This window comes from Mus musculus, chromosome 10, assembly GCF_000001635.26.
Source record: "Mus musculus strain C57BL/6J chromosome 10, GRCm38.p6 C57BL/6J".
Classification (NCBI taxonomy): Eukaryota; Metazoa; Chordata; class Mammalia; order Rodentia; family Muridae; genus Mus; species Mus musculus.
In genome coordinates, this window is record NC_000076.6 from 43,991,037 (window position 1) to 44,016,000 (window position 24,964).

Genomic DNA, 24,964 nt, shown 5'->3' on the forward strand with positions numbered 1-24,964 from the left:
CTGGCCTAGAACTTTCTTTTAATCTCTTATGAGCAACCACATTCAGCTTTGTTTAACTTTGTTTAACCACATACAGGTTTAACAAGTCACACCTGACCTATAAATAGAACAAGTGTAATTGTTTTGTAAGATTTATTTATTTATTTAATATATATGAGTGCTCTATCTGCATGCATGCCTGCATGCCAGAAGAGAACATCAAAACTCATTACAGATGGTTGTGAGCCACCATGTGGTTGCTGGGAATTGAACTCAGGACCTCTGGAAGAGCAGATGTGCTCTTAAGCTCTGAGCCATCTCTCCAGCCTGAACAAATGTAATTTTTAAAATCTAAGTTTTACTTATTTTTCCGTGTTTGGGTTTTTGTGTTGTCTTGGCCTGTATGTATGTCTGGGTACGTGCCTGCAGTACCAGCAGAGGCCAGAGGGAGATGTCTGATCTCATGAAACTGGAGTTTCAGATGGTGCTGAGCCATCTGTGGGTGCTGGAAACCAACCCCAGGTCTTCTAGAAGAGCTGAAAGTGCTTCTCACTGTCGAGCCACTGCTCCAGCTTCCAAATGCAGTCCTTACCAACCTCGTTAGATACCCGAGTCAAGACCATATTTTGGGTCCTAATTCTATTAAAGCAATGTTATGTGTTCTACTGTGTTTTTATGATTTGTCTATCATAAACATGTACCACTTTTATAACCAAAACCATGTGTGTTACACACGATTCCTATCTTGCCATCTGTTGATGGCAACTTGTCAGAGGGCAACTTGTAGGAACCAGGACACACCATGTGTGTGTGCCCTAGGGATGGGACTCAGCTTACCAAGCTTAGTGGCAAGCACCTCTACCCACTGAGCCAGCTTGCCAGCTTTGTGGGGTGTGTGTGTGTGTGTGTGTGTGTGTGTGTGTGTGAGTGAGTGTGTGTGTGTACGTGTTTAAGTTATTTATGCTGATAAAGGCACACCCATAAATAAATGGTGAGGTCCAAATAGTAACTGAGAAAGCTAATCACCCATGGTAAGTTGTATTTGCAGTACACTTTAACACCAGCTGTAAGCTGCACCTGCAGTGCACCCTAACATGTAAGCTGTACCTGCAGTGCACCCTAACACTGGCTGTAAGCTGCACCTGCAGTGCACCCTAACATCAGCTGTAAGCTTCACCTGCAGTGCACCCTAACACCAGCTGTAAGCTGCATCTACTGTGCATTTTAACACCAGCTGTAAGCTGCACCTGCAGTGTACCCTAACACCAGCTGTAAGCTGCATCTGCAGTGTACCCTAACACCAGCTGTGAGCTGCACCTGCAGTGTACCCTAATACCAGCTGTAAGCTGCATCTGCAGTGTACCCTAACACCAGCTGTGAGCTACACCTGCAGTGCACCCTAACATCAGCTGTAAGCTGCATCTGCAGTGCATTCTTACCATCCTCGGACAACTTTCACTACTATCACTGGAGAGAGGCGCCAGGAGCTGCAGTCCTGGATGTCCCCAAACACCTCAATGCACTCCTCAGAGACGTCGGGCTCACTGAATATCACTACCTGCAAGACAATAGAAATGGCAACATTTTGTCTCCCTTCACCAGATCAGGAGAGAATCTGGACTAGAAGTTAGAATAACCTTACCTTGCCAGGCCGGGGGTTGAGTTTGCTGTGCATACTTCCTCTAAGAGTCTGCAATCAGAGGAACAGAAATGTGGTCAACAATTACAACACTATAGGCCAGCCTTTTCTCCACCTGCGAGCCCTTAAATCAGAACAAAGTTACTTTACCATTTGTCAGCACTGAAGCAGTCTACCTTGCTGTACACTCAAGTTATGTTAGTGTTCTTTTTGAATTTACACAATTAAACCACAAGAGTTTCCAGACGGATTTGCCATTACAGCTTCTACTCATTTTAATGTCTAGAATATTTCCAGCCATACTAGAAAATCTGGGGTCCAAAAGTCAGATCTATGCTTTATATCAGTTCACTGGCTAAGAACTGACCAGGAGACTGCATGTCAAAGAATCTGAGTAATTGCAAACGTAAAATAGAAGAGGAGGAGGAGGAAGATGAGGAGGAAGAAGAGTTAGAGGAGGAGGAATAAAAGGAAGGAAGGGAAGAAGGAAGGAAGAAACCAAATACATCAGTTACTGGCTAGAAAGAGCTAAGTAGATTGGTGTGTTCATACACACACCCTCATTGGATCTATAGACATTGTGCTGGCACAGCAACTCCTCTATCATGTGACAAATACTAGTGTAAAGGATATTGTGCACTGTGAGGCCGAGGACCACTTTCCTACAACTGCAGCTACAGGAGAGAATGGGCAGAGAGCCACAAACCCGGGGATGCCTAGGAATGCCGCAGAGTGCATTCAAGGCCAGACGAGGGAATCCAGCCACGTGGTTTGCCTCAAAACAAAAAAAGTAAAAAGAGGGTGGGGAAGCAGCACAATAGCAGGGAAGCAGCACAATAGCAGGGAAGCAGCACAATAGCAGGGAAGCAGCACAATAGCAGGGAAGCAGCACAATAGCAGGACACTCACCTAGCATGTACAAGGCTGCGGGTTTAATCCCCAGAACAGCAAGAGAGGCAAGAAGAAGAAAAGGAGGTATAGAACATTTCACAATATACACTGCACATGGTATTTTTAAAAGATTATTTATGTGTATGAATGTTTTGCCCATGTATGATATGCACCAAGTATCCTTTGGAAGTCAGAAGGTATTGGCTCCCCTGGTACTGGAGTGACAGACACTTGTAAGCCACCATGCCTTTGCTAGGAACTGAACCAGGTTCTCTGGAACATCAGCCAGTGTTCTAACCACTGAACAATCTCAGCAGCCCTGCACATAGTATTTTACTCTCCCCTCTTTTGATGGACAAAAATACCTTTTTACATGGCTTCGGAAGTAACCATTACAAGATCACCTGATGAGACCAGTAAAACCCGAAATGTGTAAGGTAATAAAAATAATTATACATGTAAAAACATTACAAAAGCTGGCTCCTTGCAGGCTAGCCAGGGTGCCTCTCCCGAGGCCAGCCTTTGGTCTCACCCCTTCCTCACACCAGTGGACTAGGACCACAAGGCCTAAGTAAGACCCCTGTGTGGATTATTAGCAACCAGAGGGCATATGTTGAGCTGTTTTGTGCACATGTGACAAGTTGGTAAACTGAAAGAAAAACCTAAAATTTAAAACAAAAATGAAGAAATACATTTAACATAAACCACAAGCAACAAAGCCTAAGACCCAAAGAAAGACATTTTGAAAAATATCACAAAAGGCCTAGAAGTCAGCGAAACTCTTTATTTCTTCTTTTATGCCATCTGACTCCGTTTCAGAGAGAAAATATTTTTTTTCCCATTTTGTGTGTGTGATGTTCATGTGTGAGCACACATGTATGTGAGTGTGGAGACTGGAGGTCGACTGTGGGAGTTGTTCTCTCTTCCTGCCATATATATTGAAGCAAGGTCTCTTAACCGAATCCATAGCTCACCAATAGGTTTAGTCTAGCTAACCAGTCTGCTCTGAGGACCTTGTGTCTGCCTTTGCCAGCACTGGGATCACAGGTGGGTCACGGCACATGCTCACACACATGTGAGCATGCACACACACACACACACTACATTTACATGGGTTCTGGGGCTCCAACCAGTTCTCGTGCCTGATACTTGCAAGGCAACTGCTTTAACAACTGAGCCATTTCCCCATCCCTGAGAAAAAATAATTTTAAAAATCAGACTTGTTGGGTTATAGCCAAATAACAAATGATCTACGATCAGCTAACAGGAACAAAGGCGAAATGAATGGGAAGTGGACCAGCAGAAAACTAACTTGTGCTTGAGAGACATTTTTTTTTTTTCTTTTCTTGTTTTTTTCTGATAAAACCTTTAGGATTTCTATGTAGTACAGGTGGATTGTCAAAAGGCGATGAAAATACACAGCTCAGTGATGAAGAGCTTATAATTGGCATGTGTGAAGCTCTGGGCTCACATCCTGCAGTGCTGGGCTGGGGTGGGGTGGTCCTGGAGTAAGGGAGGTTTGTCCCAAGAACCTTTCCTGGTGCCCCATGAGCTCAAAGCTATGCTCATAGTAACAAGAGGTTATCTGCCCTTTCTGAGTGAGTATGGGGTCTACAGCACGCCATTGCTCTGAAGTATTCACACGTGTTTTCTGGGGGGCTGAGTTCCCACATGAAATTCTAATATAGATGTGCTGCACAATTAAACAAAAGTTCTTCGGAGATCTCAATATTCAAAGGTAAATGGGTCTTCACAAACCCACTGGATGGAGCTCGAGGGCTCTTATGGAAGATATGGGGAAAGGATCGAAGGCTCCAAAGGGGAACAGGAATTCCATAGGAAGGCCATCAGAGTCAACTAATCAGGACCCTTGGAGCCTCTCAGAGACTGAACCACCAACCAAATAGCATACACAGGCTGGGTCTGGCACATACATAGCAGATATGCAGCTCAGTCTTCATGTGGGTCTCCCAACAACCAGAGCAGTGACTATCCCTAAAGCTATTGCCTGGCTATGGGTCCCATTCCCCTGGCTGGGCTGCCTTGTCTGGCCTCAGTGGAAGAGGATGTACCTAGCCTTGGAGAGACTTGATGTGCCATGGTGGGGGCAGGAGAATACACCGGTGGGCCCCACCCTCTCAGAGGAGAAGGGGAGGTGGGGATAGGGGAGGGACTGTGTGAGGGGGGACCTGGGGGGCCAGTGACGAGGATATAAGTTAATTAGTTAATTAATTAATTAGGAAAAAGTTTAAAATCTATTAGTTTACAAAATCCATGAAAAAGAGAACCTGCATGTAATAATGCTGAAAACCTGTGTGTGTGCACGTGTGTGTTAGTCAGAGTCATGTTAAACAGCTGAGGCAGGTCTTGAACTTTCTGTCTACCTGCCTTGGCCTCCTGAGTGCTGTGATTGGTGACATGTCTCATCACAACTAGCCAACCATGTATTTTGAAAAAGCTTCCAAAATCACAGAACATGAGAGGATTATAGCAAAAACCACCTCCACACCCTGCCCAGTGAAGAAGGGCGCCAGGTCCTTTCTGTGGTCATGTCTCTACTTGCCTGACAGCTTTGCTCACTGCAAAGCAAGTTATAGGCACAGTCTCCCTCAACTTAAACAGGGAGCTTGGAACCAGAAGGGCACAAACAATCCTGGGCTGGTGATGGGGCCCAGCAACAAACAGCGTGCTTACTAACAAAAGGCCCTACGTTCAGTCTCCATCAAAGAGGAAACTTCAGGCAGTTCAGAGAGGAAGAAATGGAAGCTGCATTTTGCAGCTCCCTCTATCAGGGAAAGAACGAATGCAAACTAAACTTTATGCCACAAACTTGAGGAAGACAAATTCCCATTTAGGTAGTTTCCCAACTACACATATGACGATTATGGAGAGCGAGTGAAACCTCAGAGCAAAGAGGAAGGAGAAGGGGGATCCTTGGGCTGGGCGGGGCCTTTGCAAGTAGAGGAAGCTGTTTCACACATCTTGAAAATTCTAAATATAGCACTGAGTGTTTTTACAGAGAATACAAAGAATACGAGTCTCCTAGGTTTTCTGATCGCTCAAAGCATCTTTCCTATACTTTCCATAGTACAACACTGACATTCACAAATGCCTTGAAACATAACTTATTCTCCCGGCTTGGCCACAAATGTCTTGGGGGAGGAAGTGTTGGTGTCTTTGTTTCTTGGACTCCAAGAGTTCCTTGCACATAGATTTAAAAGTGCACAGAGGTAGGGGTAGAGGGGTGAGGCAGTGGTGGTGCACACCTTTAATCATAGCACAGAGGCAGGTGGATCTCTGTGAATTCAAGGCCAGCCAGGTCTACACAACTAAATCCAGGACAGCCAGAGCTACACAAAGAAACCCTGTCTCAAAACAAAACAAAAGGTACATGGTAAACAAATAGAAACTTATTGCACATGTACAACCCCTGTAAAAATACAACCTGAGCCCCTCACTGCCTCTAGGTTTAGAAACATCCCATCTAAATAAGAATTAGTACTTACCATAGAGTCTGATAAGGACATTCCAGAAAAGGAATGGCCTGGGTCATACCGGCTTGCTTTGAAAAGGCCCAGGAAGTCCGCGTCCACGCTCCCAACATTCGGCAGGTTTGACTTCAGAATACCTTCCACGCCATCGCTGTTCTTCAGTTTGGGTAAGTCTGAAAGGTTGTTTTCTGGCAATTGTAGGTTGCCCTGAGAATTCACATCTTCCTTGCTTCCCTCTTTTTGTGGGTACTTTTCCATGTGGCTGGAACCCAGACGAGATGTATTTGATGAATTGAAATTGAAGACCTTTAAGGAGTTGTGGGGTGCAAGGTGTGGCTGTTCTTTGTCTGAGCCACAGGGCAGGCCACCCTCCTTCCTGGGCTGTACCACTGATGACTGAGATACGGAGCTGTTCTGAGAAGTGCTAAAAGATGTGCTCATTGTGTTGACTGACGTCACGGAGGGAGAAAAGACTTTGTCTTGTGGCAGAGAAGAAAGCATGCTTGAGAAAAGCGTGCTGTTTTCTAGCCGTGACCTCTTAACGCCGCCGCTGTTGATGTCCCTGTTCTCCTTGTCACTTGCTTCTGAAGTGGTCTGTGGCTCGCTCTTCCCATTACTGTTAGTGTGCAAGGACTTGAAGACGATGCTCTGCTCGGTGGATGCACGCTTGGCTCTCAGTTTGGATATGGGGTCGTGGTTCTGCAACAAGTGCAAAGCTGGTGACACCTCTGCCAGGCTTTCCTTCTTCTTCCCTAAACCAATGGTGAACACGTTGGGATCAAACACCTTTTCCAAACTGTCCTCGTGAATGGGAGGCATAGCGAAGTGAGGGGCTGGAGAGTTTGGGACCCGGGCCTTCTTCTTTTTCTGGGGCACACATACTGCACTGTCCATCTTTTTAATAATTTCAGTGAATTTTTCCATATCAGAAGAAGAATCCAAGACACTATTGTCACTACCAGCAGAAATGTTCAAAAGCCTGGTAGGGGTAAGTGGGCTGGTCGCATCTTGACCTGGCCTTTGGGGGCCTTCTGCATGACTTCTGCTGCTGGGAGAGTGGGTGAGGATGAACTCCGCTGTCTGGGGCATCCCACTGCTGCTCTGGATGGGCGGAGCCTTCTCAGGTCCTGACTGTGTGATGTGTGGTCGAGACTGTGCCACATGTCCTTCTCTGTGATGGATGTCCTTGGGTGATGTGTCTGGTGCATCCTCGTGCTGCGGAACACAAGTGGTGACAGACACCACTTCAGGCTCATTACTGTGACAGCTTGGCAGCTGTGCCTCTCTAACTTCAGAGCTCTCTGAGATGACCTGAGAGCTCACATCCTGAGGATTCTCCACGGGAAGCACAAAGGACCGGACCTGGACGAGGACTTTGGAGGGACAGTCTTTCCCCATAGTTTCTGGGCTGTGCTCTGGAGTGGAAGGGGGACTGGCTTCTCCCACTCCAGGTTTGGAGATGGGAGTTTTCTCAGTGTGAGGAGAGACTGGCGAAACACACCCATTGTGGTTTTCTGACACTTCTAGAGCAGTGCAGGGAACACTGCATATGGGAACTTGAACACAGCCATCTTGGGGAGCGTCCACAGAAATGGGTGCAGAAGGCGGGAGAGATGACTCCCTAGCTGACTCAGCCGCTGAAGCTGGCTGTGAGTCAGAAAATGCATCCTGTGGCTTTGGGGGAGCCTCTCTGGCATCACAAATGGCAGCGATGTCCTGTGCAACATCACTTGTGTTGTTAAGGACGGGGCCTTTGCTGTCAGCAGCCTCTGGCTGGCCCTCTCCTGAGAGCTCAGAGTCCTTCACAGGAACCAGAGCAGTGGGCCCTGGGTGGGAAGGATAGGCAGTGTCTGTTTGTACATCCAGCTTATCACTTTGCTCAGGCTCAGGGCGGAGGACCTGATCCTTGGTGGACTCTCCTTCCCCTCCTCTGGTGGCTGGACGAATCTCTTCTCTGGGGACAGGGACTGCTGTGCCTTTCCCTTCTGCAGATGGCTCTTTGACCACCAGGCCATTCTGGTGGCTGGTTGACACAGCTTTCTTTTCGGGTTGCTCCATTTCTTTGGCCTTTTTGGCTAAGTTCAGCTTCGCCCTCCCAACAAATGTCTTACTAGAGGGAGGATTGTTCCTTGTGTTACGGACGTCGGGGTGGCGGGGGCTACTGTTAGCCCGCTTGTTTTCAAATAAGGAGATTTTGTTGGCTGTGTTCCCCTTATGAACTGGCTGGCTAAATGAGTTGTGCTCATTTCCCAAACTGTCAGGATTCTTCGGAGTTTTCAGATTTAGTTCCACATGTTTGGGTCTGGCGGGGCTGCAAGGACAAAGCAACAGGGCAGTTAGCAGCCTGGTGTTAAGTCGACATACAAACCAGCTGCCAAAGAGACCACAAAGTCCGCATCCCCTGGTGTGTATCTGCTTTCCCATGAAACTTCCTAAACAATCCTACAAACACTAGCACATATTTTTAATATAAAGTATCTTACCTACATATGACAGATGAGACTATAAATCTAAGAAACTATTAATTTACCAAGTATTCATATTCATTCACAGTGAGTGGCACTGAACTGGCAGACATTACAAGGTATAAGGAACAAATTTAAATACTTAATGCCTTCCCATATTTTAAATGCGCAGTATGTATTTATGCATGCATGCATGCATGTGTGAAGTCAGAGGACAACCATGGGTGTCAAGGTTCGACTTTGCTGAGACAGTCTCTCGATGTTCAGCACTGCACACCCAAGTTGTCAGGTCTGGGAGCTGCCAAGCTTTTCTTGGCTCCATCTTCCATCTCACTACGGGAATGCTGGGATTAGAGACACTCATTCCCATGACCACCTTTTCTATGGGTCTCAGGTCCTCACACTGTATCCACTGAGCTGTCCCTCTGAACATGGAAAGTGTTTTTAAATCTTTCCTAAACCTGCTGCTCATCAGCATTCTGCCTTATTCCCAGTGGTTTCATATGCATAAATATTTTACTAGAATGAAAATGGCAGTGTTCATAGGGCTTGCTTGGCTGCTTGCCTTTTGCTAAGACAAAAGGATGAGTTAACATTATAACTTCCAGGGTCCTAAGACTGACTTCCTTGGAATTTTACACAAACATTAGTAGAAGCAAATTTTTTAACCATACGGCTATACCATAATTTGTTAACTGACTTTGTTAATGTGTCTAGGGCAGAGTCTCCCAGCTCATTCACATTTCTTAGGTCTAATTACTTATTACTGGGAATAATGTCTTTAGTGTACACAATGTGTTCTTTCACAATAGCAGAATGTGTTGTGTTGGCATTTGCCTGCCTTGGCCTCAGTCCTGGCTCTCACACTAATATCTGTGTGAATTTAGCCAAGGCATTTCACATATCTGGCCCATTGCTCTCTTTTGTATCTGTAACTTAAAAGGTAATACAAAACAAAACCCCTACATAATTTAGAACAGAATTAGTTTTTATTTCACACAAAACTTATGGTTAAGGGAATTTTGGAAGTCCCCTTAAGGGGTTACACTGAGGGCTAACAGAGGCTACAGGACCAGAAGGCTCCCCATGGCTGCTTTCAGACAGAGCCACTCCCACTTTTTTGTTTTATGAACCATTTTATATAAACATTCCTCAGGGCAGGCAGAGGAGCTTGTCAGTTTGTAGCCAAATGAAAACCACCGTTTGCCAAGCACTTGGGAAGTTATTTAATTTGGTTTACCCAATGTACAACTTGCCTGTTCTTTTCTAAAGAGAGAAAGCTGAGACCTAGAGAAGGTAGGTGACTCCTCTGAGGTCACCTAGCTGGTGACAAGGCCTGGGTTTGAAGCAGGAGCTCATGTCTCAGAAGCCACATTACAGTATGTGGTCAGACTAGACGGGCCTGGAGCCCCGCAGCCGCTTTCCTTATCAATGGTGTGTGTGTGTGTGTGTGTTGAACGTGGAGGGGATGGGGGATGGGAGATGGGGGTGTTCAGTGAGATATCAGGTCCATCAGAAACACAGTGTTTGCAAATGCTGTGTTAATTAATTATTGCTGTGTTAATTAATTAATGAGCAAAGGTGACAATCTGAGGAATCTTAAAAAAAGAAAGAGCGGACCAGTCAGCACAGGAAGAGAGCATCACCGAAGTAGACATCAAAGTACATCTTGGGATGTGCAAGGAGAATGTCCAGGTGAGCCCCCGGCTCCCCATGGGAAGCACATCTGCTCATTAAAGATTTACACCAGATCAAAATACCTTTTACAACCCAACTCTCTACCATTAACTTGTGTTACCAAGAGTCACTGCAATTAACCCAGTTGGGGCTGATTAAAAGGCAGGCTCCTCTAATGCATGTTGTAATGCCTTCATTATGAGGTGAGAGGGAGTGAAAAAAGCCACAGCTACACTGTAAAAGGAAGTGCCTCCCTGCCTTAAACACATCCCTCTTCGAATCTCAGTGTTTGGGAGAGAACGTGCAGAAATCAGTCTTTGAACAGGATTAAGTCATTGTTTTTTAGGTGATACAATCTTATTTTAATTTTTCTTTCCCAAACCAGGCTCAGATCTCAATCCTGTCATTTGGGAGAGAAAAGCCTTGAGTTTCAGGCCAGCCTTGGCTAAACAGTGAGTTAGGAGCCATCCTGGGCTACAAGGTGAGCCCATCAAAAAAATCCAGCCAACCAACCAACCAAACAAACCAACTAACCAGCCAGCCAACCAACCAACCAGCCAACAAACCAACCAAACCAAAACCAACAAACCAAACAAACCAAACCAAACCACACCACACCAAACTACAATCAGTTAATATCTTTCTAAAAATCCAGCCATAACAGGACTAAAGGTCTGAAAGCCTCTGTCAGATTGACAGAAATAGGCCAAAGAACTAGATAAAATTCTTAATTTTCCACTTCATTAGTTTGCCAGTTCAAAAGAAAATTTAAAAAGACGGGTGGTGAGGAAAACGGTTTAAAAAGAAGTGACCGGTAGTGAGAAAAAAAGACACTTGGCTCAGTTCTGGTAGGATGCAGACCCAAAGAAGAGTTCCATTGTAAGATCCCTTCCAGAACTTGTTTACTGATCCCTTAACAGTGTAACATTTCTGGTTTTTCCACTGGTGCCTTCTGATTGGATGACAGGTGGAGCGGCCAGCCTGGATTTAGTCCTGCAGCGTTTCTCCTAGCTAGGCTTAGCAGGTTTCTGTGTTCCGTCACACTCGTCTTCCACAAATAATGGGCATCATTCAGTGGGGAAATTTTCCTGACGCTACCGTTACAGAATAAATAGCTGATTATGTCAAAGGTCTCCAGGCTGCCAGCTGGTGAGACAGTTCAACCTTATTCATTAAGCACATTTTCCTCCTAGCTTCCAGACAGACCTGTTTCAAACCTTACGTCTTTTTAGGACATCAAATAGAATGAAACCATTTAGTTCAAAAATGATAATGCTGCAAATGATGGGCCTTTTTGATCAGTTTGTGAATCAAAAATAGGAAGAATTTGAGAACTTAATTATTTCCACCTGCTGGGAAGAGTCACGGCCTGAGCTCAGTTCTACAGAGAGCCCTCCTGGGCTTCCTAGCCACACAAATCAGTTACCATCAAACCACAAGCCCAGGCTCCTCCAGGAAACCGGTGACTTCTTGTCCTGTACTTCCAGAACCTTTACAATGGCAAAATCCACCCGGCCCTTTTAATTTGATTTGTATGCTCCTTGCTGCCACAAGGGGGACTTAAATGGTGAGGGCAACAGGCTGCATCACAGGTATGGCTCATCTCCCCCCACAGCACACAGAACAAAGGGCACTTAGTAGATACTTGCGAAATTGCTAAACTTGCAAGCGAGTAGGTACAGTCTGTTGTTTTGTGTCCTTTCACTTAGGAAATTTTCAGTAACAACGCCGATCATCTCAATAAGAGAAAAGTCATTTCCAGCTCAGAAACAAAAGTGCTTACTAGATCACCGACGGGGGGTTGGGGGGGGCGGGGGGGATTATTAGAGATGTCCTTAATGCTTGCTTTAGGACAACAATGTACTAACCCTATAATAAAGTTCTCTTAAAAGTCTTTCCTGTCAATGCCACTGGGCCACACTCAAAATACTGCTGGCTCCTGAAATACCCCTGTACACTTTGGATAAAGAATATAATTGGCTCTATCAAGCCATTAAGTCTTATCTCTGCTGTTTAGGTAAACACAGTGCCTCAAGGGATAGATCCTATTTTCGCATTCATTTAACTTAGTTCTTAAAGCAGGAATTAGCGGCGGAGGCTGCCAAATGTGTCACACCCCAAGCCTTAGTTCTACAAACAGTTCTTTCTCTCTTTGAAGTTTTCACAGGAAAAAAAAAAATATACAGGTTACAGACCAACCATACAACCCTAAACAGCCCCCTGCTCAAACTGACTCCGCAGCTACTTACAGGGTCACTTTGGTGGTCACAGTAGACCTGCCCACACCGAACTGGTTCCTGGGCTTCAGGCCGTCGGCGTCGGACGCTCCTGTTCCCCTGCTGCGACCCCCGTCGCCCCGGCTATCAAAGTGGTGGGGCAGAGGACCCCTCTTGTGCTCTGGCTTGATCTCGGGCAGCAACGAGCTGCTTTTGACGGTGAGCTCGCGCGGGACGACGCGGCCCGCCTCCTCGCCGCTGTCCGCCGCAGCGGGCGCCCTCTTGGGTGGGGACTCCTTGGCGGGAGCGCGCGAGCCACTGCCGGGCGAGCTGGGCACCGCCTCGGGGACACGGCTGCGACCCTTCCGCTTGGTGGGCGACAGGGGCTTGCTGCGGTCCGGTTCCCCTCGGGGTTGCCCTCTGGGGCAGGAGCTGGCCTTTGGCTCCGGGCAGGCGACCGGGGCTGCGCCTCCGTCGGGAACCGCTTGTACCGATTTCACTTTCCTTTCCGCCAAGCAGTTCTCAGCCGCAGCGTCTGGCGCCACCTCGTCGTCGAACACCGCCTCGTCCTTGGCCGCACTCTCGGGAGCCACCGCATCCGCACCCGGGGAGTCGGTGGATTTCTGCGACTTCCTCCGCCGACCAGACCGGCGGCCGCTTGACCTCTTTTCCATGTCGTCCGAATCCTCGCAGTCGTCTGTCCCCGGAGCAATCGAGGCCGGCTCGTCCACCTGAGCCACCTCAGTTTTGCTCAAGTAGATGTCCAACGTTAGCACTTTGGTGGGATGCGCGCGGTCGACCGACCCGGCTGTGCGGCTGGTCTCTGCGTCCTGGGCGGGAGGCTCACCTGGAGGAACCGCGTCCCCCGGGGCCCCCAGAGAGCCCGCTTCGGCACCCACGCCGGGGGCTCCGTCGGGGGCCTCTCCTACTCCTCCCACGAGGTGCTCCTCTGGCGGCGACCCCGACACACCTCTCGCTGTCTCTGGTTGGAGGCCAGCGCCAGGCAACGCTTCCTCCCCCGGACTGCGGGCGGGCGTCTCTGCGCTCTCCTGCCTGGAGCGATTCCCTGGTGAGGAATGCAGCAGCTCTTTGGCAGCGGTGGTGGCATCTGGGAAAGTCTCTCCCTCTGCCTGTAGAGGTTCTAATTGGGCTGAATCATTGCTGTGGCACTGCTGCACAACCCCTACATTGATGCTGGAGCAAGGTGACTGTTCGGCGTCGCAGGGGGTTGCCTGAACACAGCTCTCAACGGGCTGGCCCTCAGCCTCCTGCCTGGGGCCCGCCTCGCCAGCGTCGGTTGCCTTTAGTTGGTTGTCCTGAGCCTTAGTTTTCTCACTCCCTGTTTTTGGGACTTTAGCAGAGGCCGATTTGCTATTTGAGTTGGTGGGACTCTCTAATCCGTTCCTGGTGTTCCTTCTCCTTCCAGCCGTAAAAAGAGTGCCAAGTTTTTCCAACACTGGCTTCCTTCTGGTGTCTTCTGGTGGTTGTGCTCTGGACTGGAAAATGAAAAGAAATGGGGAGAGAAAACTTGAGAATCCGTTTTGTTCTGCTTTGGTAGGTTACAAAGCTACTGCGAACCACCTTGGCAATGGACCAGGTGTGTTTGACAATGAATAGGTACAGCCAGGTGTGGCAGCACGCGACTATCTGGTCTTTGTTATGCTCCAACAAAATTCACTTTAAAAACTAGACAGAGATGATAGATAGATAGATAGATAGATAGATAGATAGATAGATAGATAGATAGATAGATAGATAGATAGGGTCTCATTATGTAACTCTTGCTGTCCTAGAACTCATCATGTAGACCAGGCTGGCCTTGAATTCACAAAGATCCGCCTGCTTCTACTCACTGAAAGGTGGGGTTAAAAGCATGCACCACCATACCTGTGTGGCTAAATTTCTTTTTCTTGTATTTTCGGTTGTGAGCCTAGCCTTAATGGCTGAGTCATCTCTCCAGCCTTAAATTTTGTTTCCTTAAACACATTTTTGAAGCTACACTACTTACAACAGCATTTCGTTATAAGTGTTCTTAACCCGGAACGTCCAATTATTATACGCATGTAGTAGGGGCTTCTGCTTTTACTTCTTTCCTTAGTAAAAATGCAAATTTAAAGCAACCAGGCATGATTTCAGGGTCCGCGGTTCGCCCCCCAAGTACCTTAGGGAGTTTTTGGGTTTTTTTTTTTTTGTTTGTTTGTTTGTTTGTTTTACAGAAACAACTCCCTTTATTTACTGGGAGGGGGGGCGTTGTGAATGGCTCAAGGAAAAATTCCTAGTGGCCCTCTGGACAACCTTACGAACACCTGGGTCTAGCCTTCAGCAAAGGTGCAGGAATGCAGCACCTGGCCCCGCCCAACCGCAAGGCGCTCACCAATGAGGCCCACGTGCCCGCGTTTAAACTGCGCGCGCGGCGGAGCGCTGTCCCGCCTCTTCCCAACTCACCCCTAGGCTTCACCGGGGATAGTCCCTAAGTGCCCGGCTGAGGGGCAGGGGCAGGCGGCAGGCCAGCCTAGCAGACAGCTGCCCGGAGGGCTGCAGCCAGCACCAGGTGTTGCAAGTCCTTGCAGCCAGCAGCCAGCGTGCAGCCCCCTGGTCTGTGACTAGGAGGAGTGGGTAAGGGGTTGCAGGGCTGGAAAGGAAGTCGAGAGCAACCCTTCAGGGCAGCGTGTATGCGGGATCAGCTCGACTCCCCGTGGTCCCCTACGATCCCTTAAGAGCCAACCCTTAAACTCAAGACCCAGGTAAGAGAGTCTAAGCCCCGACGAGGCAGAAAACAGCCCCACCTTTCCTAAAGGGTGAGCGTTTGTTCAGGACGGTACTGACTCACCACTTAGGGATTCCAGATTCAGTCTTAACGCAGATAAGCGTCCCCACCCCCATCTGAGCTACAAAAGCAGTCGAGGGAGTCCGGAGTTTGTGGGAAATGTAAAATGCCTGGGTAAGAAGTGCTTGGGATCCACAGAGTCAACAGGCATCTGTTGAGACAGACCTGGTAGTGTAACCTTGCTGCAACCTAGTGAGGTAATGTGTTACCTACCAAAGGCCGAGACCAAAACAAGACGTGCTGGAGGCGGGGCGATAAAGTCCGCCTTCAAACCCATGCCTTCCAGTTCCAATTAGTGCCCTTTCTAGTCCATCACAGAGGACATGTGGGTGCAGAGGGAACATTTGAACGCTAGTGGCTCCAGAGAAACAAACCCCAGGCTACACAGGCGCACACCAGCAGTCAGAGCTCCAGGGAAAGCGCTGAGAAGCTCAGGCTGAAGTGCTGCTAAGAACCAGAGAACTGTGACAAAGATTAAAAAAAAAAAAAAAAAACCTAGCCACCCAGAGCTCCTGTGACTGAAGCGATTTTGGCTATTACATGTTTTCAATGGAAATATCTGCCCATTGAGTCCTGCTTAGGTACTAGACACCCACAAAATGATTTACATAGTCATCTTTCCAACAGCCCTTGCAGTTTGTTATATCCATAAGCCAAGATTACGTATCCCTGTCCAAAGCTGCGCAGCTGGACAGACCTTCTGACTCTGAAAATAGAGCCCTTTGTTTCCATTGCCTGGACAGGCCATCAAGCATGCCCTGAAAAAGTAGACAGGAAAATGAGCCTGAGTCTATGGGCTCAATTCCAGTCCCTGTCAAAATTAAACAACTAGAGTATGTATCTCTGTGCCCTGCACAGTAATGTTGCAATCCATTTTCCCATACTGCAAAGAAGCCTGGTCAGCCAGCCGTCCTCTATTCAGTATAAGCATCCCCACCCCCAACGCTCAATCTTAGTTGTAGTTGCTTTTTTATAAAGCCAGTTGCTTGCCCTTCAACTTGACTACCTCTTACACCCCCTACCCGTACTAGCACTTTTATAACAACTTCATTCCGTAGAGGCTCAAACTGGAAACATTTTAGATCTTGGTATATGTAGGCAATAGATGAGTAGTTGACAATAAAGAGAGACGCTTTTGACACCCCAGGGCATGGTAAATTTTCAAAGGCATTGTGCTAGCTGGGGGTGAGGAAGTAGCCTGGTTGCCTAGCAGGTACGAGGCTTTATGTTCAATCCTCAGTAGTATAACCAGAAACCCCTTTGAGGGTAGTCAGAGTCATCTTCTATCTTGATTATGGTGATGGTTACACGTGTGTACACAGCTCTCAACACCTATCAAATGGGTAGACTGGCTGGGCTCTCAAGTCACCCCAACCACTCAGGAGAACAAAGCAAGAGGACTTCTTTTTCTTTTCTTGGTTGTTGTTGTTGTTTTGTGTCTCTGACACAGGGTCTCACTATGTAACTAGCTTCGAACTCACAGAGATCTGGCTGCCTCTGCCTCCTGAGTGCTGAGAATAAACAGATGCACCACCGTGCCCAGAAAGAAGGATTGCTTGGTAGCAAGAACTTGTGGCCAAACTAGGTAAATAGCAAGACTCTAGATCTTTCAAAGGAAACCAGGCCGGGCAGTGCTGGTGCACGCCTTTAATCCCAGTACTTGGGAGGCAGAGGCAGGCAGATTTCTGAGTTTGATGCCAGCCTGGTCTACAGAGTGAGTTCCAGGACAACCAGGGCTACACAGAGAAACCCTGTCTCCCCCCCCCCCCCAAAAGAAACCAACTCTTGTCAGAGACAGCGGAATACCTCCTACTTCTGGCCATCCTGACCTGTATAAGGACTTCTAGGACAGCCAGGGCTACATAGCAAGACCCTGTCTAAGAAAACAAACAGAAAAGTAAAAAGTTCAAAATGTGCTCACAGGTAATCCTAGCACTTGAGAGATGGAAGCAGGACAATCAGGGGTTCAGGGTCATCCCTGATCACAAAGTGAGTTCAAGACCAGCCTGGTCTATGTGAAACCGTGTCTTGAAATGAGTTTGTCCTAACATGTAATCGCTTAATAAAGTTGCTTTAAAGTAGTGCTTTTCCTTGGGAAGTAAGAAACAGACAGTGTGTGTCAGGTACTCAGTCTTGCTGGGAGTATGCAAGCTCTCAGGTCATTACAGAGGTGCCTCTTATCGATAGGAAATGAAGATTTCCCAAGGGACCATCCTTTCAGGAACTCGGGAACCATCCCCTCTGAGCAGGGCTCAGAGTGTCCATCCATTGTGTTAGGAGAACGTCCTCAGTCTTTGAGAAACACCTTTCTTAAGCAAGTTGCCCATTGCTTTACACCTAGAGATTGTTTCTGCCCAGTGTTCATGTGGAAAGTTGGGTAGATAAAGAGCCAAAACCCAGTAGACAAAGAGTAAACTTTGGGGTTTAGAGTCTTACACCTAAGATAGGTGGCCACAGACCCTGCACCTTCTCCCTTAACTTTGTTAGGAAGACCTATGTTTGCAAAGACCTATCAGGACGCTTCATGTTCCTTTATTATTCCCATCCAGCTCCCCCCTCCTGTCCACCTAGGGTCCTGGGGTGCCCTGGATCTGGTTATTCTCAGGACCTCCTTCCTACCCTCCTTCCTTACTTTAGGAATCTGGCAGTCCTCACTGTATAGAACCTCCCATCTGTGCCCCACTCCATAGAGCAATCCATGCCAGTCTGTTCCAGAGGTGGCATGGACCTGTTTTAGAGTGTTCTTTTTGGTTAATATTCAGTGGAGCTCATCAGGGGAGGGACCTTAGACTTATCCACAACAAGGTCACAGTCCAGCAGTGTGGAGAAACCAGGGTGGCCATGGCTAAAATGCTGTGATGTGAAACTCAGCCCTTTTGGTGTGGCAGCAAAGTGCCCCTTAGTAAATGGCACCCTGTGCTGCTGTAAACCTGATGTTGCCCCATTGCCTCATTTGACAGGTAGCCAAAGACCAGAACATTCAGGATAAACAGTCAACTAACTGCAGTCTGCCCAAAACAGACGTACAAGCATGCAAAACTACTTTTACTTTTGTTGAGATTACTAATTGGAGTCGTTGACATCAACTTTAAAGTAATTTACCTAAAAATCATGTTTAAAGGCTGAGAAAATTGTGTTGAACACATTACTTGAAAGCGTGCCAACATTTAAAAGTCATTCATAAATGTCTACTTTTCGTGTCCTACATAAGGTGAGCCCCTCATCAGAAGGAAGCATTCCTAGTCTACATGTCTAGCCACTAGCACAGGGGTCTCCGGACTGAGCATCTATTGCTTCTAACAACCCTGGGCACCTGATCGGTACCAGTTTCAAGGAGGTACCAACGTTTGTGCTTGAGGATGACTGGAAACATGGCTGAGGTCTGACAAACAGAATCAGAATCTTTTATGCCCAAGACTTAGTGTGGTCAAGAATTCCATCTGCCAGAGAGGGGGGGGGGTGTGTCTGCAAATCGGCGCAGCCACCAGCTGATAAGCTGCTTCAGTTTGCCTGCCCGTTCCTGGCCCAACTCTGACTCAAGAAAGCCCACTGAGACCTTTCATGTCCTTACCTCTGGTCCCTTCTAGAATGTGGTCACCCATGTACAAGAACAACTGTTAAAAAACAAACAAATGTGATTTTTGAAGTGCTTAGTTTGTTAATTTTTGAATGAAATCTTCCTTCAGCCTGAGGAAGGAACAATTGAAATGGTGTTATAAATGAAACGGTCAGCTAGGTTACTGTATAATGCCTTAGGATCATAGCGTATGCTTTCAGGGTTGGCATTTGTTCTGGTCAAATACTTTTTTCTTAATTAAATATATATATTACATATATATGTATATATCATATCCTTAATGTATGGCTTAAAAATAGGGAAGTTAAATATTTTTATTATTTATTTATTTTGCTACACTGGGAATTGAATCTGGGGCCCTGTCAATGTCTGGGCCTCTGAGCTATACTGTCCTTCAAAATATAGGTTTAAGCTACTTTAGTCTTCAATTATCAAAGTTTTAAAAAGTTTAAAAGTTCCTTCAGTAAAAGTCAGTCATATCTAGGACTCAGGAAGTTCCTCGACTTTCCCAGCAAGCATGAAGCACTGGGTCTTGTCCCCAGCACTGACACAAAGAGTGGACTTAGTGGCTGGTGACTGTTATCCCAGCACTTGGGAAGTACAGGTTGAAACCCAGGGGTTCTAGGTCATCCTTGGTTACACACAGAGTTTGAGGCAAGCCCTGGGTAAATGAGACCCTCTCAGTTATTCTGAAAGTGAGAAATATCTTAGAACCATGTGACAGCTAACTAAAGAACAGATGGGGGGAGCCAGGGATGGAGAAAGAAAAGAAATAGTTCACAACTGGAGAGAAAAATCTCAGAGAGCTAGGTTGTGGGAGAGAAATACACAAAAACCAAGAAAGATTTTTCATTCTTTTGATTGCTATTTGGTTTCAACATAGGATATCACTAAGTAGCCCTGGCTGGCCCAGTACTTGATATGAATTCTGTAGTTCAGCACAATTTCAATTAAAATTAAAATTCCGTTCCTTCACACTAAGCGTACAGCTGCATATCATCTCAGTACAGCTTCAGAGACGGGAAATTACATTCAAGGGAGGGTCCAGACATGGTTCTCACAGACCTCAGACAGACCTGGCTCCTTATTAGATATAAACTACCACTCACCTATCATGCATCTTGCCTTTTGATGCTCCTGCTAATGTAGGTATACAGATTGATGCAAAGAAAGGAAATGTTCACCACGTAAGTGGGCCTATCAAGTACTGATCTTTTTCATTTTAAATTTAATGTGTTTCTATTATATATAATCCACTTTCTGTCCTCAAGATAGATTCTTAATTGTTTAGCCATTTCTGGGGCGAGGGTGCTTGTTTGCTTTGTTTTAATGGCTTTTGTTTGTTTGGATTGGTTGGGTTTTGCTGTTCTGTTTTTTTTTTGAGGTGATGTTTCACTGTATTGCCAAGGTTGGCCTCGGGCTCAAGGGCTCCTTCTGCCTTAGCTTCTGCAGCATCTGGAACTACAGTTAGAGACCCTTTAGTGGTTCAGAGATGAACAGAGATGCTCTGTTTTTACATTTGAGCTATGACAGCAGTTTCTCCCAAGGCTGTTACAGACGGCAACAGGCACCGGTCAGTGGGAGGCAGTCCTGGAATAGAGAAGCTCGTGGAGTTGTTCCATGTGACAGCTCTTGATCTATAGTCCAATTCAAATGGTGCAACAGGTGGCACACTTGGCCTCTGGGTCTTCCCTCCATCATCTCTCCGCCAAGGATCCCTGGGTGGGGCTCTTGCTTGCTCGATAGCTCGGCTCTCTCTAACATTTGCCACTGCTTCTATTATCCCTTCCGTGTCTGCTAACCCTTCCTCTTGTGCTTTTCACCACTGTGTTCCCTTCACTTCCTCCTCCGTGTTATTACGAAAAAAGTCACGAGAGTCAAACAGCACCACAACCTATCATGTAAAATCAGTTGTACTATTCTGTAAAAAAGAGTGACAGAGCCTCTGGTTCATGTCTCTTTTCTTTAATTCCCATACTTAGTGATGTCCAAAATAGTGGTGTTCCTGATTATAAAAAGCTTTCATTTCGAAAGGGTTAAATGTCCACCCTTCTGAAGAGTTTCTTTTTTTTTTTTTTTTTTGGGAGACAGGGTTTCTGTCCTGGAACTCACTTTGTAGACCAGGCTGGCCTCGAACTCAGAAGTCCGCCTGCCTCTGCCTCCGGAGTGCTGGGATTAAAGGCGTGTGAAGAGTTTCTTTTAAAAGGCAGATTCCCTGTGCGGGATGCAAGGCAATGCAAGAGCACTTGTCTGGAAGCTCCGGATCCTGGTTCCATCCTTAGCACTTCCCCCAAAGGCACCTTAGGGCAGCTGGCAGAAGAATTGCTATGAAGCACTACAGTCATAATATGCCACTACGGGGCACGGAGGCATACCCCCGAAAGCATGGAGGCATCGGAGGCATACCCGCAAAGGCATCTTAGTCAGCACACATCTCACAGACGCTCATTTATGATAGAGTTTATTCCATAGCAAAGAAGGAGACAGATGGAACAGGAAACCACATTAAGTGAAGCAAGCCAGACATAGATAGACAAATATTTATATGCATCCTCTCAAATGTGGAATCCAGATTTGATGACATGAAAGTCATGGGGTCCATCTAGGAGTAAAGGTAGATTATGAGCAGTATAATGCTAAACCTATCATATATTAAGATGTTGAGACAAAGCCCATTATTTCAAACTCTGACTAAAAAATTAACGGCAAATCAAAAACAGATTTCCAGTTTCAGGAAAGAATTTTCTTCAGATCATTTGTTTAGTTGGTTGGCCCTCATTTTTTGCTACACAGCCCTAAACTTCTGGTCCTTCTGCCTTCATATCCGGAGTATTGGGATTACAGGTGTTTGCTATCTCACGTGACTTAGATCATTACTTTTTTACAGAGCCGGAGTGAAATCTCAGTTTTTAAAGCCATCAACACTTTTGTTTGAGACAGGATCTCACCCTTTAGCTCAGGCTGGCTTGGAACTCACTAAATAGTTGGCCTCAAATTTTTGGCAGTCCTCCTACCTTAGCCTAGGAAGTGCTGGGATTACAGGCATGGGCAACCATACCTGATTAAGCCACTAACACCTGATCAATTGAAAGAAGACGTTTTGAATTATGAAATAATTTTCTCATTAATTTCGTGAATAACAATTGACCATCCATCCACTTTATGCCATAAGTTTCTCTTTACCTTATAAAGGTGAGCAACAGTCCAAAGAGATTAGTTTTCCTAAACACACTCAGACTTTCTAAATGTTGGCTCCATACTTTTCCCAGGTCGTGCACTGTAGTCCTTTGTTAGAGACGAGTCTTTGCTGTATGGCCTGATGCATGTCAGCTAAGCCACTGGGCTGGCTGCACTGCATGCTTCCCACCTGTGTGCCTTGCTTGTCCCTAGACCTGGCTGTGCAGCAATGGCTGGGATGGAGTAGCTGGCAGGCCAGCCCACTCTTGGGATGGAGTTCTTCTACAACTGTAAAGTGTAAAGTGTGTTCCGGGTATGGCGGCTGGCTCACCCCACTTTGCCCTTGTGTGTGTGTCTTACCCCAACCATAATGAAACACAGAAACTGAACCCCTTGCCTTTTAATTTTAATTAGGTTTGAGCAGTGGGAGGCACATACAGGGGTGCAAAGGGAGGGACTAGGATGGGGTAACGGATTCTCCTCTCCCCTAGTTAGGCCTCGAGTTGAGGATCTGGCCTTGACCATGGCTTCCTCCTCCTCTTGCCCTCTCAGGCCCACTAGAGAAAGGGTTGGACTAGGGCCAGCCAAATGCTCACTAGTCCTGGCCAGAGGTCAACAAGGGTATGTGGAGCTGAAGTAGATATAACCTTGAGAATTTCCTTTAAGGAAAAATGCAGCAGGTGTGGTCATCTAGTGTAGTATGCCTTCTAGGCGGAAGCAGGGGAATTGTGAGTTCCAGCAGTCTCGAAATATCAACACAAACAATAAAGAGAAAGGACAAGAGGATTGAAGGTAGGAAGGGAGGAGGGAGGGAAGAGGGAGAAAAGAAAAAGAGATGCAGAATTCTGGATTGCAGACTAACACACACAACTGGAAGAGGCAGGGGAAGAACATTGTTGAGAGCCCGTGGTTCCCAACCTCACCCACTTTGTCATGACCTTTCACGGCTTTCTTCAATTACACAAGTCAGCATGCTCCCAGGGCTGGGACCTCAATTCTGTGTCGCTTGCTAGAAGTAGCAGATAACCCAAAACATCTCCTTTCAACTAAGCAGTTTCCCAGATATTTCCTTTTTCTCACAAAGATAACTGTCAGGCTGAATAAATTTGCTTTGCAATTGAGACGTGCAATCATAATTTGGTGATTTTTCCCCCCTTGTGCACAGTGTGTGACTAAAGGAGATAGGGATTTGGCAGATAGTATAGCGGAAGTATTTCTTACCCTGTGCATGTCCTGACTACATAATTAAATGACTAGCCAGTGAAGTTCTAATTAAAGTTTAGCCAGACTGGGAAACAGAACTATGCTCATACAAAGTAGTGGGCTCAGTCCTTTTTATTTGGCTCAGAACTGAAAGGTGTGTTCTTTATATACTTTTAAAAGGAATGGTCTGGACACAACTCATTCCAAAGATCAAGAGTAATTACAATTCAATAAAGACCCATGGAGTCTCAGAATCGAAGGGTTAAGGGAGCAAGGGCTAGTTCCGGAGCCAGCAATTCATTTCTAAATGACATGAGGGAGATTAGGAATATGCTGGAGCAGAGAGAACAACAGCAAAAGGCCAACCTGGCTCAGCTGCACTCACATTAGACAGGGACAGAGTGGAAGTGTGTGTGTGTGTGTGTGTGTGTGTGTGTGTGTGTGTGTGTGTGTGTGTGTGCTCGAGAGTGTGTATATGTGTGCATGAGTGAGTGTGTATGAATGTGTGTGTATGAATGTGTATGTGTGAGTGTGTGTATGTGTGTGCCCGTGTGTGTGTGTGTATGTGTGTGTGTATGAATGTGTGTTTATGTGTGTGTGTGTGTGTGTGTGCTCGAGAGTGTGTATATGTGTGCATGAGTGAGTGTGTATGAATGTGTGTGTATGAATGTGTATGTGTGAGTGTGTGTATGTGTGTGCCCGTGTGTGTGTGTGTATGTGTGTGTGTATGAATGTGTGTTTATGTGTGTGTGTGTGTGTGTGTGTGTGTGTGCTCGAGAGTGTGTATATGTGTGCATGAGTGAGTGTGTATGAATGTGTGTGTATGAATGTGTATGTGTGAGTGTGTGTATGTGTGTGCCCGTGTGTGTGTGTGTATGTGTGTGTGTATGAATGTGTGTTTATGTGTGTGTGTGTGTGTGTGTGTGTGTGTGTGTTAGGTGGCAGCCACACAGAGAAACGGACAAGCTCTTTAGACTGCAGGACTGTGGCTTCAGGCTGCTTTTGAGATACCTAGGGAATCTTGAGACCTCCTAACTTAAATGTGCCAGTTTAAGCAGATTTTAAATGTGTCAGAAAATAGTGAAATTTATTCCTAGGAAATGGAAAAATGTTTAATTTTCCAATTAATTCATACTAGAACACGCACTCAATAATATGTTAGCATAACTGAGAAATTCCCAAGTTTTCGTTAGCAACTCTTTTCTGTTCTGTTCTGCCCTATTCTAACCGAGAGGAACTTAACTGTGTAGTCTAGGGCAGCTCAGAACTCCCACCGCTTCTGGGTAGTGAGATTACAAGTGTGTGCTATCGCACTCAGGTAATGAAGCAGAAAGCAGCTGAGTGTCCGGGGGAGGCACGACTGGTGTCCAGACTCTCAGGAGGCGGAAGTATGAAGACCTCAAGGGCTAGCCCCGATTGCACAGCAAGGCTTGGTGTCAAAAAAGAAAAGAGAGAAGAGAAAAGAAGTGAAGAGAAGAGGCAAGGAGGGAAGAGGGGAGGGGAGCATGGGACAGGAGGGGAGAGGAGAGAAGAAAAGCAAGTGTGTGCTTTCATGAAGAGAATTTGGGAATACTACTATGGGAGTGTTGTTTATTCTATCAAAAATTCCACATCTGGGTTGGGAGGGATGGCTCAGTAGGTAAGAATGCTAGCACAGGAACTGAGCTCGGATCCTAGCACCCACATAAAAAGCTGGGTGTGTCTGAAGAATGTGACCTATAGCGTTGCTGAACATTTAAATGTGTTATGGTTAGAACAGAAAAAAAAAAAAACTCACAACAAAACAAAACCCAATACCCACAAGCTTACTCTTAGATTAATT

The 24,964-nt window shown here is 46.4% G+C and overlaps 1 protein-coding gene across 3 annotated transcripts in view; it reads right to left on the minus strand.

Moving 5' to 3' along the window:
- The window catches only part of Crybg1 (crystallin beta-gamma domain containing 1), a 198,522-nt gene that overhangs the window by 40,730 nt on the left and 132,828 nt on the right, over positions 1-24,964 (minus strand). For 2 of the 3 annotated variants that reach the window (NM_001368305.1, NM_001368306.1), the window contains 4 exons: positions 12,392-13,854; positions 6,016-8,311; positions 1,622-1,669; positions 1,419-1,537 (listed from right to left, as the gene is read on the minus strand). In NM_001368305.1, the coding sequence (NP_001355234.1) occupies positions 1,419-1,537; positions 1,622-1,669; positions 6,016-8,311; positions 12,392-13,854 (3,926 nt within the window). Of the gene's footprint in view, positions 1-1,418; positions 1,538-1,621; positions 1,670-6,015; positions 8,312-12,391; positions 13,855-24,964 lie in introns of those variants that run through there. The other variant, NM_172393.2, reaches the window with a different exon arrangement.